General features: G+C 42.3%; 1 protein-coding gene across 1 annotated transcript in view; it reads left to right on the top strand.

The window, feature by feature from the left end:
• lmbr1 (limb development membrane protein 1) overlaps positions 1-20,315 on the top strand; it is a 37,334-nt gene that overhangs the window by 14,558 nt on the left and 2,461 nt on the right. Inside the window, 10 exon segments of the mRNA XM_028569819.1 lie at positions 1,102-1,228; positions 1,654-1,722; positions 1,858-1,922; positions 2,211-2,283; positions 5,940-6,029; positions 7,115-7,191; positions 7,689-7,766; positions 14,202-14,275; positions 14,534-14,624; positions 15,243-15,309. Of these exon segments, the coding sequence (XP_028425620.1) occupies positions 1,102-1,228; positions 1,654-1,722; positions 1,858-1,922; positions 2,211-2,283; positions 5,940-6,029; positions 7,115-7,191; positions 7,689-7,766; positions 14,202-14,275; positions 14,534-14,624; positions 15,243-15,309 (811 nt within the window).

Genomic DNA, 20,315 nt, shown 5'->3' with positions numbered 1-20,315 from the left:
TGCTCGTAAAAGAGATTCGAGCTCAAGAATGAGTTAGTAGGGACTATGTTTTAGGTTGCATAGGAAGAAGACTGCTATTAAACAGTGACCCAAATTGTAATGGAAATGCTAAAGGACAGTTGGTTTGGATGACAATCATGAACTGTGTTGGGAAACTAAAAAAAACCTAAGCCATGTCTGATTTAATCTGCAGAATTGAAACCATTTCCGTTCTATAAAGGAACTTGATTAACTGGGGAACTTTCAAAGAGAGACCCCCTTCATGTACCTGTTGGCAAATACTGAACAGCAACCGCACAACCATTATGTTAGCTGGTAACAAATTGCTCATATGTACCCAATTTAAGCAGCGCTCCAAAAGCCAGAGAGCCCTTGTTATCCCGTGCCTGGTAGCCTACCTGACATGTGTATGAGAACGCCTATCTATCTTACAGTGCTAGACAGCTTGGCTCTCCAGCAGGGGGGAAATGGAAACTGTGTGAACAGGTAGAGGAGGACTTTATTAACCACTCAGCAGTTTGTGACCCGGAAAACCCAAATTACCCCAAAACCCTCTCGTCTGCGCGGCCCGGGACACGACCGTGGTGCTAAGGGAGCTCTTAATCTGCCCCAGATGGGAGGCCTGCTCTTGATCGCAGACAGTAGCTGACCCAGCCAGGCTTCATGCTCCTTACAGCACCCCCCCGGCCCCTTACTCTTTTTAATTTCACCTCTGCCACCACCAGCCCCTGTTAGACCCACTTTATAGACCACAATATGTGTGTATAAAAGAGCTGTTTTACACAGGAATCCGTGGGAGCGTTTATGTCATGTTTGTGTGCTGCGAATTGAAATGATGGTGTTTAATATGAGAAAGGCAGGATGGAGGGAGGAGGGAGATGTCTCGTAAAATGAATCTTGTTTTGTGTTTTTTTTTTTTTTTTAAATTATATGAAATGTAGCTAATACCACCTCCCAGTTCAGTGCAATGAACGTCCGTTTGATTAATGTGTCTTTTGATGTATGTTGATATAAAACCTTTTGTTTATTATGATACTAATTTCAACTGTATTAGCCAAATCTAATTTTCTTTTTCTTTTTTCTGTGCACTTTTTCTGTCAGGGCATCAGGGCACGTATTTTAGAGACCTTTGTGATGCTCTTCCTGCTGGCTTTGCTCATCCTGGGCATTGTGTGGGTGGCATCAGCGCTCATTGACAATGATGCAGCCAGTATGGAGTCACTCTACGGTAAGTTTGTAAAGGATTTTATGTCATTTGTGCTTGTAAATCTCTTGTTGTATTTGCAACTCGGAGGAACAATTTTGGAAATGGGCTTTTTCACTTCTGGCAGAGCTTTGGATGAGAAGATTGATATCCCTCTTATGTCTGTGCATTAACTATGAAGCTCAATGCCCGAGTTGATTAGCTTAGCATAAATACTGGAATCAGGTAAACAGCTAGTTTGGCTCACTCCACCGTTCAAAAATACACCTACCAGCATCTAACAAATTATATCTTGTTTGTTTAATCCCTTCACAGATGAAAAAAAAAGAGAAATTGTGGTTTTGCTAGGGGTTGTGCTGGAACTAATTATTGTGCATTTGCCAAAATGTTTAACTTTTATTTCCTTTCTTTCTATATTTTATTAAATTAATGTATTTTTTTTTCTGTAGATCTTTGGGAATTTTACCTTCCATACCTCTACTCCTGTATATCTCTGATGGGAGGACTGCTTTTACTCAGTAAGCCATTTATTTTCATTGAAAAAAAACCTAAATATTATTGTTGACGTGTTGAGATACCATTAATTTAAAATTGCTGAATTATTTCACCTTATTGTGGTTAAACAATCACACTGTTTTCTGTCACATGTATAGTGTGTACTCCTGTGGGATTGTCCAGAATGTTCACCATCATGGGCCAGTTACTAGTGAAGCCAACAGTAAGTAATCAATATTTTTGGTTGTTCGGTAAATGGTTTGGTCAGTAGAAATTTAGAACTAGCTGAAAAACTACATACTAGACTATATACTTGAACTTGAATGCTCAGACTTGAAGCCACTTTGCTCCTCCATTCGGAAAAATGTCTGCCTTAGTCGGCCATTTAAATGTGTGACAGAGGACTACAAATACATCACCAACTCATCCTCCCATATGCCATCTCTCCAGTCCCACTTTGAACCTAATTATAACCTATTTCATCTCTTCCTCCTCTGCTCCTTCCCTTCAGATCCTGGAGGACCTGGATGAGCAGATTTACTGCATCCATTTGCAGGAGGAAGCCCTTCAGAGGAGATTAAACGGTATGTCTGTGGAAGACGTGTTGGCACATTATAGGGGAGGGGAGGGGTTGACTGCCCTATTGGGTGTGATGGAGCCTGCCACACTGGAATCAATTAGCATTGAAAATCCAGCCACACACACACACACTCACGCACTGGCAAAAAATCCACATACACTTGTCAGCGGCCTTTCCCCACCGCTGTCCTACTCATAACTTTCTGCTAAAGGGCAAAGCAGCCACATGGCAAGGACCATATTTTATGTTTAGGAAGTTTTTAAGGATCCATTTAGGACACTTCAGGGTCACTGTCACTGCTGATGAAATGATTGCCTCATTTAATGTCAGGCCTAGATTGGTAGCCTGGGTAATAGGATGGAATTCATTTCCATCCATCTTTTACAAGAACTTTTGGCTTGGTCCTGTGGACATTAAATCGACATTTCAGTGACTTCTGAAAGGAGACAAGGAGGCTTGTGCCGTTCTCTGGACTTGGGGCACAAAGGGGAAGTTTAAAGAGTTTAAGGATGGTGAAGATTATTTTTTTTAGCCTGCATTTCCTTTTCATGCCCAGCCCTCTGTGTTCCCAAATTCCTTGTTTGACGTTGAATAATCTCAAAAAGCAGGAAGTATTTGGGCCAAATTCCAAAACCTACTTTAATATTAACTCAAGCACGCAACCAAGTGTACAGATGCGAGTAAATAAAGAGGATGAGTGTCTTTTCAAACCCGGGAGGTAAGGGAGATCGCTCCTAGATTACGCATGTTTTCGAATGCCACGCCGGCCACCTTTTATAGACTGCCACCAATGCGTATGGTTCCTTCAGGCTCGTTTCACTCTGCCCTGCTTTGAACTAACTGATAGAATAATTGTAATCTGTTCCTTATCTGCTCCAACACTGTTTGATCTTTACAAGTCTCTGTGAGGCAAGAAAATAACTGTGGTCAACATCTTAATGTGCGCACTGAGGCCAAGCTGCAATCCGCTTTTGCCTGTTATAAAAGTTGGAAATTGGAGGAAAAGGAGGATGTTGACATGAATTATTTTATGCACACTGTATGTACATGCACACGCTCAACATTTATGCTCACACATAGTTGAAACTGAAGGCTAGAGTGGTGTCCCTTTGATCTGCTGAGCACACTGAGTAGACTGCAGTTCAGGAACAGTTCACAGGACACACTCCAGAGGCGAGCAATGTTGTCTTCTTGCTTCACCTGTGTGCTCTCTGCATCTAACAGATTATACTCTGACCTATACTGTGTTTGCAGTTGTGGCCTGTTGAGCCACATCAGTTGATGCATCAATGTTTATTTACATGTCTGGCCCTTTGTTGTCCTCTCTCTACATGTAATTGCCCATTTGTAATGACATTGTTGATATTTTAATCTTACAGATCAAAAGGTTACGACATAAATTGGCTGATTGGACATGTCTGTTTTTCTTGTCAAGGGTATGATGAGCATACGCATAGTGTTTAGAGACATGCCCCTAGAACTATCAGATAAATAGCTGACACTTTTGAAACTGAATTTTACAAAAGTTATAGACATCCCAGACAAGGGGTCATTTTTGAAATTATGTTTTAAGCAAAAATGCCAAACTTTGCAGAAAGCAATAATGACATTAAAGGAAAAACAGTGATGCTTATGTTTGAATCACAGAATAGTGTGCACAACTGGCCTTGCTTGTTGTTGAATCTTCTATGCTTTGTTGCGTCTGTGCCTCAAAGTATTCAGGTTGAAGGTGCAAAGGCATCTTCCAATTATTGCTTGCAAATTGTATCCAATTAAATAACCATTGTGCTTCTGATCCTTTGGGTTATTAGCTTAGAAGATATTATAAAAGTGCAATCTAGTGAGTACATAAATGTACTGCAGTACAGGCACTTTGGCATACACACTTGTCCCTGCTGCCCTCTCAAGGCCCTGATCTGCTGATAGCAGAGCAACAGAGGGCCTGTCCAGATGCTATGTGGCACAATGACCTTGCCAGTGCCTCTGTTGTCTCAGCATGGTGTTTAGCATATGTGTGGATGACGTAATTTTTCAACTGTGGTGAAGGTTGGAGAGGATACGTTGAATTACTCTGGGCCTTCCTGGCTGCCAGAAGCCTCACTCAGCATCTCTGCCTCGCTGCAACTCAGTATTTTACTTGATGCTGCCAGCAGAAGGAGAAGGAGGATATATTTAACTCCAGTTTAGAGTGATGTCATTAAAGATATTGCAGTTGAAATTCTCCCCATTTTCCTCTACAATCCTAAACAAGTGATGATATTGTTCTTTGTCTTTAGATCTGCTGTTTTTCATGACGTTTAAGAACCTACTGTTAATTTGATCAATGATTTATCTGTCCTGGTAAGGCCATGTTTGGATATGTTATGCATAAAGGTGATAGATTGGTTAATTTGCGGCTGAGCAGATTTGGCTACCCCGAGGCACAGTGTTCTGTTCGTCTTTGGAGAAAAAGAGCTGTTGAACTGTCCGTGACATTTCCTGTTGTGTTGTGACTGCATTTGCTCGGAGGGTTCAAACTTTCCCCTGCTTAGATCCCAGGACAGGTGTCTGTAAGGGCACAGACAAGACTGTTAACCCTCGCTCCCCGTCTATCTCACCTCTTTTGCCTACTTAAACCCATCCAGACAGGGCGTGTCATAATAACAGAGGAAAGAAAAAGGTTTGATCAAAGTGATTGGTCCTTCACTCCTGTAACAAAGATGAAAGATGGTATTTATATTGCATGCTAGTAACGGTGTAACACTGAACTAATTGGTCTTGATCTGCCAATCACCTCAGGGGATGCAAATGGATACTCTTCCACTAAGGCTCCTAGGGGCCTCTACGCTAGAGCGTCAAGCTGGAAGGAAAACAGAGTAAAATAGATAAATTAGCCTTAAATGAGCCGGCCTTGTGGTTTTCCTGGAGAATCCCTTGCTGTCTTCTCCAGCCCACTCAACCAGTTGTGGCATGTGCTAGACAGCTCCTGACACAAGATTATTTTTTACTTGTTTGAGATCACATTGTTATGTTCTGAGCAGGAATACTTGTTTTAATGGGATTTCTTAATAAAGATAAGTCAAATACCATATGCTGAGGTAAGACGAATACAGTGAGGAGTTAAACTACTCTTAATTAGTATGTGGTCTTATATTCTTTTGCTGACTTAGTGTATGAGAAATGTCTGAAAATACTGTTTTCCAACTGAATCAAGAGTTTCTTGAGTGGTCTGGCAGATAAAGTATACATGTCACTCATACAAGTAGTGCTTTAGTATCTGTTAAAACAACATTAGAGCTGAAACAATTAGTCCATTGACAAAATACATTGACTATTTTGATAATCGATTAATAATTGTGGTTGTGTAATCAAGCAAAAAAATGTTTTTGGTTCAAGCTTCTCAGATATAAAATGTTTTCCTTGTTTCTTCTTTTCTTTCTTCTGTGTTTTCTATCATTTAAAATGGAATAACTGGGTTTTGGACTGTTGGACATGACACAACAAGACTCTCAGAAGTAGTGATTGGCATTTCTATAATTCTTTTGACATTTCATAGACTTAATAATAAATTATCTCACTTAAAAGATTCTCAGCAGATTTATCAACCGTGAAAATGCAGCCCTTGACAACATCTGATCATGCAACAAATGTAATTAATATCATTGGTTTCTGTTTCCGCAGGATCGTCCTCACACACTTATACTCGAGGGAGCTTTACTCACCAGCTAAACAAAGAACTTGACAATTTTCGAAATCAGAGAAATAAATTAGGTAAGTATTTGTATTATGTGACAGGGCTGATACATTCTCTTAAGACCTTGAATTGCCATGGGAATATAGGCCAAGAAGTTAGCTTTTTACATATTGCTGACAGGCAGCCGCTTTCTCCCTGTCTGCCTTAATTTCCTAATTTGGACTTGGACCAGAACTGCCTGATAATTTTCCATCCATTTTAGGATATTATAAACGAGGCCTGAGCCTTTTGGGGAGCAGGGTGGGGGGAGGAGAGCACAAAGGCACTTAGGATATTGGACAAGATGCAAACTTTATGTTGTAGCAAGCCTTTTAGTGATGTCATTAATTTAGAAGGATGGTGCATATAAAGTGCACTTGGCAAACTTCTTGGGCAGGCAGGGTGGGTGCACTTTGAGAATAAGGAGGACTAACAAGGTTGGAAATAGAGAAAGAAAGTCAATATGGCAAGGACTAGAGGGCAGTCAGATACACATTGCAGGGTACTGTGGATGTCCATAATAGAAGAAATAGTGCATGTGGTCTACAAGCTGTCAGCAGTGTCTACACATGTGACTGATGAGCTGTTGAAAGAAGAGGAAGATGGAAGACATAAACTTGAAACGTTAAATCTGGCTTGGAAGAATGATGCACGGTAGTTGCTCACTAAACACACACACACACACACCTGCGCACGCACGCACACAAACACACACTCTGACCAAAATATAAATCACAGAATTAATTTTGTTGCATTTCTTTTTATCCAGGATTTATTATTGTTTCCACTAATTAAGGCAATGATGAGTGTGACTAATTAAAGAGGAAGAGCATTTTTGAAGGTTATGAAAGGTATATTACCTGGAGGGGGTGGTTACGATGAGAGGTGAGATTGTGTGTGCTACACACACTCACGATATGTTTTACCAAACCAAGCTGTACAAACCCTGTAAATAAAGCCAAAGGGCTTAAGGTTTCAGTGTTTGTCTTTGATGAAGACACATTAATTAACCAGTAGTGGAAAGTGGTTTGTATCTCTGAATCTCGCAATTAAAGAGTTGGTTATACATATACTTCTTAAGAGTAATAACCTCTTCCTTTGGCTCACTCTTATTTCCCCTCAGAGAGAAGAAAGAAAGCATCAGGTTGGGAGAAGAACTTGTTGTATCCCATGGTGATGCTGATCCTGCTCGCAGGAACGGTGAGTGCTGGGACTGACCTATCATTAAGCCCAAACTGTTTACGCATGGCGTATACAGCCTCGCTGGTGGCCATTGGGACAAACCCCATCCTCTTAACAGTTCTGAGTTTTGGCGTGGAAACTACTTTTGTTTAATAGCTGTTTAAGACAATGCGAAATAGCCACCTGCAACAACTGTGATTTTTCAATAGATTATAGTGTGGGAATGCTATTTATGCTGTCTGATATTGTTAGATGAGGCAGGAAGACCATGTGAGACATGGGGGTTGTTTGATGGCACGTGCATCAAACAACCCCCACATTGTTCAGGTTTTGAGAAGCTTAATGTTGGAGCAGTTTACAATCACAAGATGGTTATTATGCATTACCATACTTACGGATCAGCAAGGCCCCCACAATTAAATTATATCATGATGCCGGATACTTTGGGGATTTGATTAATGTTTTTATAATTATACCATGTGTAAACAAATCTTTTTCTTCCTCTCTGTATGCAGACAATCTCAGTTATTATGGTGGTATTGAATATCCTCTACCTTCTAGTGGATGAGACTGCCATGCCCAAGGGATCCACAGTAAGCCTACTGTCTAACCTAAGTACATTCTTACTTCACACACACACACACACACACACGCCCAGAATGTAAACTGCAGAAGAGCTTGCCTATCAGACCTGCCATGTTGCTGGCGGAGACATAAATCAAATTCCGGATATGCTCAGATGCTTGTTAGAAGAAAAGGCATGACCAGATGTTAATCAGGCTTGAACCTTGTGCCTCTGGTTTTGTTTTGGAAGCTCATTGAAAGTCATTTCACAGCAGTGTGCAGATTCAGTAAGCTCTCTACGTGTCTCAAGTCCACAGTCGGTGACATAAGCTGCTTTTCCTCCCTCCTGCAAAGGCAGACAGGGCCAGGTTAAGGGCTCTTACTGTGAGGCAGACAAACTGAGTGTGGAATGGCTCTCGGAGATTCTCATCTCTACGCCTAACATGCAATGTGTTTTAAGCTCTCCTTATCTGCAGTGACAGAGGGGCGTGCATGCGTGTGCTTGTATGTGTGTGCGTTTGTGGTTGCATTGTTGTCTGAGAAGGGGCAACATAATGTATCCTATTTCTCCCTAATTTAATTTTGCATCTCTCGCGGGCAACTGACAGAGCTGGCCTCGACATTCCAATTATTTTATTGAGCAGAAATGTTTTCTTTGGCATGACGCGTCGCAGAAAATCCCCCAAATTACACTTGTTATGCAGCTGGAAGCTGTCCTCCCTGACAGTGTGGCCCCACTAAATGGTTTATGCGTTTGTTGAGCTGGATGGATGCCACACCTCTGATCTGACAGCACTACGAGGGGTGGGGGAGTCTCGTCCTCCAAAACAATCGATACTGATATGATACATCTATCCAATCTGTTAACCCTACCCTCCAGCTCTCAAACTCTCTGCCCCTCTAGCACAGAAATTCCCTCGCAGTTACCTGCACACTGTATGGAAGGAGATAAGGACAGAGGAGAGAAAGTGATGGCAAGAAGTAGAGAGACCGGCTGGTTTGAGGTCTGGAGGAGGTACTGTCGGAGCAAAGAGACTGTGGGAAAGTCAAATGAGGCCCCGATGCGCTGATTGTTGTGGGGGGGTGGAGCACAATGGAAGTGCCCTGTCAATGTTTGTCTTCCCGTCCTACCAAGCATCCCGCCATAGTCCTTAGCATACTGAGCAGTGCCCCAATTGCCTTTACAGAGCATAGGATGGAGGTGGAGAAGGATGATGAGGAGCTAGGAGAGCGGTAAGAAAATAGTGGGGAGGAGAAGCAGGTGGATGGAGATGAGAAGCAGAGATGCTGTAGAAGCAACCAGGGGAAGCAGGAGGGGAACTAGAGCTGCCTCTGTCAAATGACACTGTTTTACAGTTTGATGAACAAGCACTAAGAGGGACCAATAAAATTGTTACTGCAGGCCCTTCTCTTTGGTAGCCACAACATTTGACACTGCATTTTGTAAAATGGACAATTAGATGCAACTGGACTGCAATTTTCACCTCACTAAAGTTGCCCTTCTCACACAAACTCACATAATCGCACCTTCCCCTGACGAGCTTACCTTAGCTGTGACCTTTCAACTTTTGTGAGTGAAAGTGAATCTAAAAAAATATCCATGCTGGCCATGATAATGTGAATTAATCTTAAAATCTACAGCCATGATGCTATTAGGTGAGCATCCAGCAGAACTAGGTGGAAAGGTTCAATTCCATTTCAGTTAATATATCAACATGTCATCATACCACTCACTTATTTAAAACTAAATATGGGAAAAATGATTCCAGCACAATTTGACAATATAGTCTTACAGTGAGAGTGAATGTACCTGTGGGACTACTGTTGTGCTACTCTTTGGCGATAAATGTCTGTAGTTCTACAGTTACAAAAATTGATGAATGATGTTGACATTTTTATGGCAAGATGAATTGGATTTAAATATGTGAAACTACTATGGCCAGAAAAATAGATAGCACCACTCATAATGGCTTGAATTACTTAAATGAATAAAAATACAGCCTCAATATGGTGGTGTCGGAGCAAACTGTATGTCCAAATGTGTCTTTGGAATCTCTCCCATTTTTGATTCAGACATCTAGAAGGAAATATATAAATGAATGGATTTATGTCTATAACAATACCATCAACCTCCACATTTGGAGCAACAGAAAATCATTCTGACTTCATTATTTTTGACCAGGGATTCAAGAAACTGATAGGTTTTACGTGGGGCAGGATGTCCGTCAACTCAGCCAGTGGAAGTCTTGAATGTAGGGCTGTCCTTGACTAAAGAAATTATTAGTTGACTAACACTTATACGATTTTGTCGACTAATCAGTCGACGATTAGTTGATTTAATTGACAGAGCTGTGCGCTTTGAGAGGTGGTTAAGACTAGAAAGGCACAATATAAATGTAGTTAATTAACCATCTGTAAAACTGAGTTTCTCCACAATTAATCCTGCAAAAGCACCACTTTAAATCTTGTGTTTACCATAAATGTGCTCAGAAGTTTCTTGGAAATAAGTAATTAAGCATGAATAAGCATAAAAAATGACTAATCGATTAAAGAAATCTTAGTCGACTAAGAACAAAACGACCGATTAGTCGACTAAGAGGTGGCAGCCCTACTTGACTGTGCATGCTCCACAACTGGCTTGGCCACAAAAAGATACTAGTGCTCTATGGGCGGTGAAGAAAAAAAAAAACTGTTTTGATTGAGCGCCATGTTGGACCGTGGTATCTATTTCTTTTTGTTTTTATTCATCCATGGTGTCAACATAGCAGGTTATTCTTTGTAAGATGAATCTTTCGTTATACTGTAGGTGCAAATCCTCACAATTGGATCACTAAGTCAATGCTGGTGTGGTCAAATAAAGACCCACCTAAAAAAAACAATGTAAAGTTAGGGCTTAAATTGTTGATCTTGAAGACTATTTGCTGTAGGGTGGTTCCCACTCAAACGTCCAAGGGTCTCATTTATAAAACTGTGTGAGAATCCTTACTAAAAGTGTACGTACGCCCAAATGCCAAAAATGGCATACGCCAAAAAAAAATTCTGATTTATAAAAAACAATGTTCCCTTTTTATAAATCACAGATTTGGGACCCCCTTGAAAACGAGATGATACATCTCAAGGGGTTTATCCTAATAAACAAATTTGAACACATTACCAACAAGTGTGCATACGTGAATCAGCCTCTTATCCCGCCCTGTACATGCCCATTTTTAACCATAAATAGTCTATGCAAAACACCTCATGAATGCTGATCAGTATGTTAATGGCCTGGCAGTTGTTCTTTACGCTGAATCATGACAACTGGTGGGCGGGGAAAAAGCAAAAAACTTCTCAGACGCTCGGGAATTGCTGCAAATTGAATTATAATTTTGGCCTGTTCTTGCACAGTGTAGGGAAACCTGATCTATAGACTACCTATATTAAATTAATAATACCTTCCAAAACGGCAGGTATTACGGCACTGGGGGACAGCTTCGATATTATTATTATTTTATTTATTACATTTATATAGCGCTTTATCATAGACACTCAAAGCACATTTGGGGGGGGGGGTGGGGACTGCTCTCTAACACCACTAATGTGTAGCACCCACCTGGGTGATGCACGGCAGCCATACAACGCCTTACGACGCCAGACGGAGGGGAGGGGGAGGGGAACATATTTTTAGTTGTAAAGTTGAAGATTATAATATTTATATAAAACACTTAGCTGTCTGACATTTTCCTCTGGAAACAGCCGGTGGCCCCCAGAGTGGCGAGGACCTGTATTTGGACCGGGATGGCACGGTTCCGGCGCATTGCCCTCTCTACTGGACCCAATTCAGTACATAGATCCAAGAGCGTCATCGTCATTACATGGTCCCTGAAGTCTCTTTCTCTCCTGATTCTTCCATTGGGGGTTAGTCCTCCTGCAGTGCCATCATGCAGCATTACGCACCGGGGTCACTGCAGTATTTATATGTTTACAACAATTTGTGATTGTTAACACCTTGCCAAAATCACAGCATCAACTAGTGGTATCCCCCACCCCGAGATACAATTTGAAATGAAAGTCTAATAGGCAAACACACTTTTCTTCATGCAGGTTTTGTCACAAACAGTATTAAAGTTCTGATTGATAACGAGGACATTAAGGGTAATGATTGCGCGAGAGCTTAACTGCTGTATTTCCAGACTTTGACATGATATATGCACAGTATTAAAGATATATTTAGCTATTTACACTGTTCTGCAGTTATCTAATGCTAGGGTATTTGATGCTATCCTGTATTCCATGGAATTGGGCCATCTCCTCCTCGCAAATAACACTGCTTTATTTAATCTTCATGACAACGTGGATGATATGGAGTGAAGATATGTGCGTGAGACATCAATACTTGAAAATATTACGAGTAATCGTTATTCCCACATGTACTTTCTGCAGTCTGACTTCAGTTCACCACCTCACCATGTGTGTCGCCAATTCCCATTGTCTCCAAAATGTGCGTACGCATGAGTCAGAGTTTGCGTGGAGGACCGGACAGTCTCCCGTCAAGTTTGTTTTTTTATGAATCACAATCTTTGCGTGGGAATGTGGCGTACACACATTTTCAGCCTCATTTTGTGCGTACGCCACGTTTATAAATGAGACCTTAGACCCTTTCAGAACTCTGTACCTGAAGTTAATGGCACCTCTATATATTATATTTACTGTGTTTTTAATCACTGCTTCCTTCTTCTAATCGTTAGATGTGTGTGGAATTACTTGGTGTGGATAATGGTTAGGAGGGGTAGTTGGTGAGAAAGAGTTATGACTATGTGAAAGGTAGAAGAGAAGCATTAAGATATCTCCTGGTTACCTTAGTTTTTCATGTTTAAATACATTAAGTAAAAAAAAAAAAAAAAAACGGTACTTCAGGGACACACCTGAGGTCAAATGGTCAGGACGTGAGGCATAGTCATGTGTGTTAATACGACACTGACAACCTCGCCAGTGTACAGGTATTGCAAGGTGTTAATCTTACAAGCAACAAATGCAATGTGTCTGCTGAAAGAGCCATGGCAGGCAGCACAGGCTAATTTACCAGCCCCCTCTCCGCCAAGCCCTCCCTGTCTTTGAAAAACACACAAACACACACTCCATCACCCTCCCTGCTACTGGAATGTAAAGAAGTAAGAGTTGAAAGGAGGCGTACTGTGAAAGCTAGCTGTCCTTAGCGCACGCATACACGCATATTGCAAGTGCACACACACAATCTTAATGCATGCCCACCCTCCCTCCATTAATAAATTACATCAGATGCTGTCTGCTAATTCCCTGTGTAAGACAGAAAGAGCACTGCACCATGGCTCTGCAGTAAGCTCCCATGGATGACAGTTGCATAAAAAGGCATGAAACAACCTGCCAGGCTTTCCTTTTTTCCTTAGGCTCTTTTACAAAACAGGACAATCAAGGTGGGTTAGGAAGAAATAAAATAAAATAAGAAACATCTCGGACCATACTCTGAATACATACTGTGCATTGGTATTGCAAGAATAGCAAATACTAACTGTATATAAGCACTGTACATTGATGCCATGCATTAGTATGGCAAAGTGCTGTATTTGAATTGCATTGCTATACAAATAAACTGTACATTGAATGTATGTACACATGATACAGAGACAAGATAAAGGATAGGAGTATTGTACTGTAGACTATGTAACGATTGGGAATATACTGTATAGTTTATATCTGCATATGATTATCTACAATATATGAAAATGCATATAGTTTTAGGCAGTTTTTAAACAACTTAAGATAAGTTAAATAATTGTGATTTCTTTTTCTTTTTTATGTACAACTTATAAGTTGAAGGTGTGCAGTCTATGGTCACTTCTTACTTGTGGACATAATGTATAGTACTGTAGATGCCCCATACAATACACTGATCCTTTGGAGGATCAAACCCGGTGCCAAGTTCGAAAAAAGCAAATATTTATCATTTGACTAAACAGATGTTTGATATGTTCAGCATATGTAGATTTATGTCTTTTTCCTGCTCTGGTTTCAAAAGGCCTTAGGGCTTTAGGGGTTGGGGTTGGTTGGGGGGGGGGGGAGGGGGCACGCTAGTGTTTGCTGAAGTATTTGTTTTGTTGTTTTTATGTTTTTGGCTTGCTTTCAGCCTGTACACTCTTCTTACCGTAAGCAATGTTCCGTTTTTGTTTGAACACCTGTTCACATATTGTATGATCGACAGTGATTTGAAAAGAGCCTCTTTCATCTTGTTCCATTCATTACTTAGCCAATTTGATTCTGTCTTTCTCAAGTGGGGAATTTCTTCATGCACCACATACTTACTTTGTAGGATTTCTGTAATGGCTTGTGTATGCAACTGCCTGCCTGTCGTTTCCCATTTTCTTTTTTTATTTGTGATGTGTTGATATAAGATTGGTTTGTGAGGACATTGAATAACCCAGCTTTCTGTCTGTGTCTTCATCTACCAGGACCGAGGCATTGGGAACACCTCTCTGTCCACATTTGGCGTGGCTCAGGCAGTGCTGGAGATCATCCTCATGTTGTATCCTTTTAGTGACCCCCCCTTTGTCTGTGACCAAAGTAGCATGCTCAATGGCCAAGAGCAACATTGTCAAGCCAGCTTTGTTGACCCAGGACATAGTTCAGCCGGACACCTTCCGGAAGACATGTTGTGCTGTTTCGTCTCCTTTTATCGAAGCTGAAAAGGTGCAGACTTGGGATACTTAAAACGATGACTCAATGAAGCTGCTTTGCTACCAGCAGAGAAGTGTTTTTGGTCCTTGATTGATTTTCTCAACAGCTACTTGATGGTGTCCTCTGTCGTCGGCTTCTACAGCCTGAGAGTCTTTGAGGGACTCACTCCCAGGAACGATGACACAACCATGACAACGGTAAAGATGGGATGGAAGGAGAGGGTGTGGGGTGAAGTGGGGGCAAGGGTGACAATATTGCTCCTAAGGTGCTGATCTGTTTGGGACCCCCCTGTGTTTCTTCTATTTCCTCTTTTTCCCCTTCTCTCTCCCGCCTTCCTCTCACTCTGAAATCCTACTGCTCACTAATGTTTTCCTCAGGGCCCCCTCAATGGCTTTAGTTGATCTGTCCAATATTTGTTTGTGAGTTGCGCAAACACTGGCAAAGTGCAAGCCCCTTTCTTGTACATCAGAGGGAGAGTGGGGTTTTTGGGAGGGGGTGGAGGATGCGTGCTCTGTTTGGCCCATCGTGGCACCTATTCACTTGGTAATGAGTTTGGGAGTGGTGAGGCTTGTTAACTAGCCATGACGCTCCAGTGAAAGGGCTTGAAAGGACAACTGAGAGAACCTGGTAATGAGCAACTTCAGAGTTACTAATTGTACAATATGTGGAACCAATTTAACATCAAGTGGTGTGTGCATGTGTGAGCCCGTCTTAGTTGAAACTGTTGGTGCAATGGGTTCTTTTTCTTCACACATCTCATAACTGTACGTTACGTGCTTGAGAGCTCTGAAGTTTGATTATCTATTGATTTGTAGATCATTGGTTGCTGTGTGTCCATCTTGGTCCTGAGTTCAGCCCTGCCGGTGATGTCCAGAACTCTAGGTGAGTACAGGTGTCTGTCTGTCTGTCTGTTACTGCATATCAAGCGGTTACTTTTGGACATACAGTACCTTTGGACGGAGCCAGGCTAGCTGTTTTTCTCTGTTTCAAGTCTTTATGCTTAGCGAACTGGCTGTAGCTTCATATTTTGCAGAAATAGTGGTATCGATTTTTTAATCCAACTTTTGGCAAGAATAAGCATACCGATATTTCCCTAAATATCAAACCATTTCTTTAAGTGTCATGTCATAACAACAACTTTGCCACTTAGAACCAGAACGAGTAAATACCCCTCCCCCACCACATTTTTCAGATGCTGCCACCAACAGCAGGCAAGGTTAGCAAGTTGAATTCTCCTATAGTTTCCTATAGTGACATTAGAAAGAGTGCAGGGTGAAGGGGTAAAATGACAGGAGTAGCACAATCACAATGGCACTAATAAAAATGCAGAGCGCAGAGCACAGCTGTTCAAATAGCACCACTTTGTGTGTGTGTGTGTGTGTGTGTGTGTGTGTGTGTGTGTGTGTGTGTGTGTGTGTGTGTGTGTGTGTGTGTGTGTGTGTGTGTGTGTGTGTGTGTCCAACAGAGTGGGTAAATGGGACGGAGCGAGCATACAGTGACTCATTGGGAGCTTTACAAAATATCAACAGGTTCTGCTTTGTGACGCTGAATAGATTAAAAGGAATAAATGCATGAGACAGAGTTGAAGAGAGAAGGCCTCCCTGCTAAAGAAAAGACATGTGGAGAGTTGAGTGCGACGAAGTGAGATGTTAGGAGACAAGAAAGGGTTTTGTGTCTTGATGTGAGGTGTTTTTGTGCATGTCAGTGTGTGTGGGAAACTGTATGTTTTAATACTTTAATGACAAATAGTGTGTACATTTAAAATGCATACTGTATAATCACCAATTTCCAAACAGATGATTGTTGTTTGGAAACTTTAAATGGAAAAGCTGTTTAGGTTTTTAAGTTGAGTGGTTGCATTTTATCACATAGTTTAGGCATGTTATCTTGGGTACCATGGAGTTTGATTTTAATTTGTGTAACATACTTATGTTTACTCAACTTTATAGAGAGTTTCAGTTTATTGTTGGTGTCTGGCCTGCAACTTTACTGTTTTGTTCTATTGCATACATATAAATACTGCATGTGTGCGCTCCTTCTCCTTGTGTGCAATTATGATGTAAAATCTAGTGGAGGACTATGGAAGTGAAGGACCCTAGTATCTAGACACTAGTATGCATGGGCCTTAAAATATTAACAAAGCTTTTTAAAACATGGAAACAAAGTTTGAAAATATGACGCATTGAAAACCGCTTTTAAAACATTGACACGGTAGCTGTTGTTACTAGCCACTATGATAACGTTAATGTTAGCCACCTCATTGATGCAAAGTGCAAAGCCTCGTTACTTGAACCTTTCATACCCCCTTCACCATTTCTCCTTCTCTTTCTTTCGCTCAAAATAAAAATGTATGGGCTTTATTTTTACAATGTCTGCACAGATAACGTTCACTTATGGCCTATTGTACTGCTACATTTCATTTCAGTGTTGTTCACTTTGCTCTCACGAAAACTACATCACCACAGATGATTGGCACATTACGGTTTGTAGAATAGTGGGGGTAAAAAATAAAAAATATTTTGGTAGTAACAAACTTTGTTTTTAGGCAGCCATTACTTTTAACAAAAAAATATATATAGTACAAGAAAGGGTGAGAAAAGGGAGAATGATATGCCACAAAAGTCCCTGGTTGGACTGGCATGTTCTTTCGTTTTGATAGAATGGCTTGTTACTCCTTTTTGTTAAAGCAAATGGTCATAGATGCCTTTTATGTTGTGATTTCTAGATCGGTTCATAGCCAGATGCAGGTGTGACAACTATGCCAGTAGCCTCACACACACAAAAAAAATATAATCTCACTGTGCCTTACAGTCCTTATGAATCCGCCTTTGCTTCTTGGATGCATGACCAGATGCATGATGATGTCTCCAGCTCCGTCACTGTACCCCTGACATTTCAAATGCCAAGCATCTTTTACCCCCAATTAGATTTTCTCAAATTACCAAACCAAGATCAAAACCTTTGGAATTAGAAATGGATGTAGCCAGACCACAGTGGCAAGCTGTATCGACTGGGGTCTCCATCATCTTTCTCCCTGTCTTTTCACAGGCAATTTTGTTAAAGGTCCTTGATGCTTGCAAACTGCTTACTGTGGCTGTGAATACATCTCTCCAGACACTGAATCGATTGCCCAATCTAATTGACGACTTGAGGTTGTGAAGATGTTACAGGAGAAGTAGAATGTCTAAAGACTCGTGCCTCTCCAGGGTGCCACAACTGAATCTACTTTCTGCATACAAATGACTGGAATTGTTGTGGTGCTTAAATTTAACATATTGATGTGGTAATTTCCTTGGTCACTGTTGCATGTAAAATTAACATCTCAAAGACATACCATTGGTAAATTAAATACAGTTGTACACATCAGGTTATTGAAAGCTAAATTATATTCCCTACATTATTTTATTATTAGATGGCACAGCTGGCCCGTCCTCAAGGTAGGCCAAATTGGATAAGCAGGAAAACAATAGGGCTTTCCGGGCACCATGCAATCAGCTGTGAAAGATGGTTTAAAATGGGCTAGCAGTGTGGAGCTAAAAGGAGCCTGCAGGAGAAACCACTCCTTTTATCTCTGTCTGAAGGTCCTGGGAGAGAGATGAAGTCCACCTGCGTACCACCTTTGCTGCTATACTTAGTCACCCATCCTTCCATATTCCACAGGGAACAGTCCTTACAATACTGCTAACCAAGACCCAGCCGAGTGATGAAAATAAGCATAAACCTTGCAGTGCAGTGGATTAGCGGTTGTTTGTGTAAGCCAGAGTGGATTTGTTTCTGTCTCTATCAAAAAAGATACATACACTTTGTTGTATGTTTTGATGACAGCATTGTCAGGCATTATTATCTAATAATGTTAAAAAGTAAAAACAAAGATTGCTGTAAATATCAGGTACAGGTTTCGTTTAAAAGTAATCTCTAATCTTGGATTGAAATCTGTCAGAAATTGTGCAATCCCTCAGTTCTAAGATTGTGCTTGTTTATTGTTTGAATTATATATGTCGCCAGCTCAGTGGCTGACTCAAGATGTGTGTACAGGTGACTGTGATTCTATGGAAGACTTGGAAGTGGCTTTCCTTTTTTCTACCATCTTATTTTATTACTCACAAGCCCCCGGCTGAGCGCCGCTGTGTTGGAGTTTACCCGGTGGACGAGAGGGTCGCCTCCCACGCCTGCGGGTTGTGGGGGGAAAACTCTGACTGTTGTTTGTGCATATGCACCAAACAGGAGTTCGGAGTATTCGGCCTTCTTGGAGACCTTGACTGGAGTCCTGCATGGGGCTCCAGTGGGGACTCCATTGTTCTGCTGGGGGACTTCAACGCACTGCGTGGGCAATGATGGAGACACCTGAGGCGTGATTGGGAGGAACGGCCTCCCTGATCTAAACCAGAGTGGTTGTTTGTTGTTGGACTTCTGTGCTAGTCATGGATTGTCTATAACGAACACCATGTTCGAACATAGGGATGCTCATAAGTGTACCTGGTACCAGAGCACCCTAGGCCGAAGGTCAATGATCGATTTCATAATCGTTTCATCTGATCTGAGGCCGTATGTTTTGGACACTTTCGGGTGAAGAGAGGGGCAGAGCTGTCAACCAATCACCATCTGGTGGTGAGTTGGGTCAGGGGGGGGGGAAGACTCTGGACAGACCTGGTAAGCCCAAACGTGTAGTGCGGGTAAATTGGGAACGTCTGGAGGAGGCCCCTGTCCGACAGACTTTCAACTCACACCTCCGGGCGGAGCTTTTCGTGCATCCCTGTGGAGGCTGGGGGCATTGAACCCGAGTGGACAATGTTCAAAGTTTCCATTGCTGAAGCTGCGGCGAGGAGCTGTGGTCTTAGGATCTTAGGTGCCTCAGGGGCGGTAACCCACGAACACCGTGGTGGACACCAGTGGTCAGGGAAGCCGTCCGACTGAAGAAGGAGTCCTTCCGGGATATGTTATCTCGGAGGACTCCGGAGGCAGTTGCAGGGTACCGAAGGGCCGAAGGGCTGCAGCCTCTGCCGTGAAAGAGGCAAAGCAGCGGGTGTGGGAGAAGTTTGAGAAGACATGGAGAAGGACTTTCGGTCGGCACCAAAGTGTTTCTGGAAAACTGTTCGCCACCTCAGGAGGGGGCGGGGAACCATCCAAGCTGTGTACAGTAAGGATGGGACACTGTTGACCTCCACTGAGGAGGTAATAGGGCGGTGGAGGGAGCACTTTGAGGAACTCCTGAATCCGACTAATACGCCCTCTATGTTAGAGGCAGAGCTGGAGGATAACGGGGATTGTCGTCGATTTCCCAGGCGGAAGTCACTGATGTAGTCAAACAACTACACAGTGGCAAAGCCCCGGGATTGATGAGATCCGTCCAGAAATGCTCAAGGCTCTGGGTGTGTGGGGTTGTCCTGGTTGACACGCCTCTTCAACATTGCGTGGAAGTCTGGGACGGTGCCAAAGGGTGGCAGACTGGGGTGGTGGTTCCTCTTTTTAAAAGGGGGACCAGAGGGTGTGTGCCAATTATAGGGGTATCACACTTCTCAGCCTCCCTGGTAAAGTCTACTCCAAGGTGCTGGAAAGGAGGGTTCGGCCGATAGTCGAACCTCGGGTTGAGGAGGAACAATGCGGATTCCGTCCTGGTCGTGGAACAACGGACCAGCTCTTCACTCTCGCAAGGATCCTGGAGGGAGCCTGGGAGTATGCCCAACCGGTCTACATGTGTTTTGTGGATTTGGAGAAGGCGTATGACCGGGTCCCCGGGAGATACTGTGGGAGGTGCTGCGGGAGTATGGGGTGAGGGGGTCTCTACTCAGGGCCATCCAATCTCTGTATGACCAAAGTGAGAGCTGTGTCCGGGTTCTCGGTAGTAAGTCGGACTCGTTTCAGGTGAGGGTTGGCCTCCGCCAGGGCTG

This window comes from Perca flavescens, chromosome 22 (assembly GCF_004354835.1).
Source record: "Perca flavescens isolate YP-PL-M2 chromosome 22, PFLA_1.0, whole genome shotgun sequence".
Taxonomy (NCBI): domain Eukaryota; kingdom Metazoa; phylum Chordata; class Actinopteri; order Perciformes; family Percidae; genus Perca; species Perca flavescens.
This window is presented reverse-complemented; position numbering and strand designations above follow the sequence as displayed.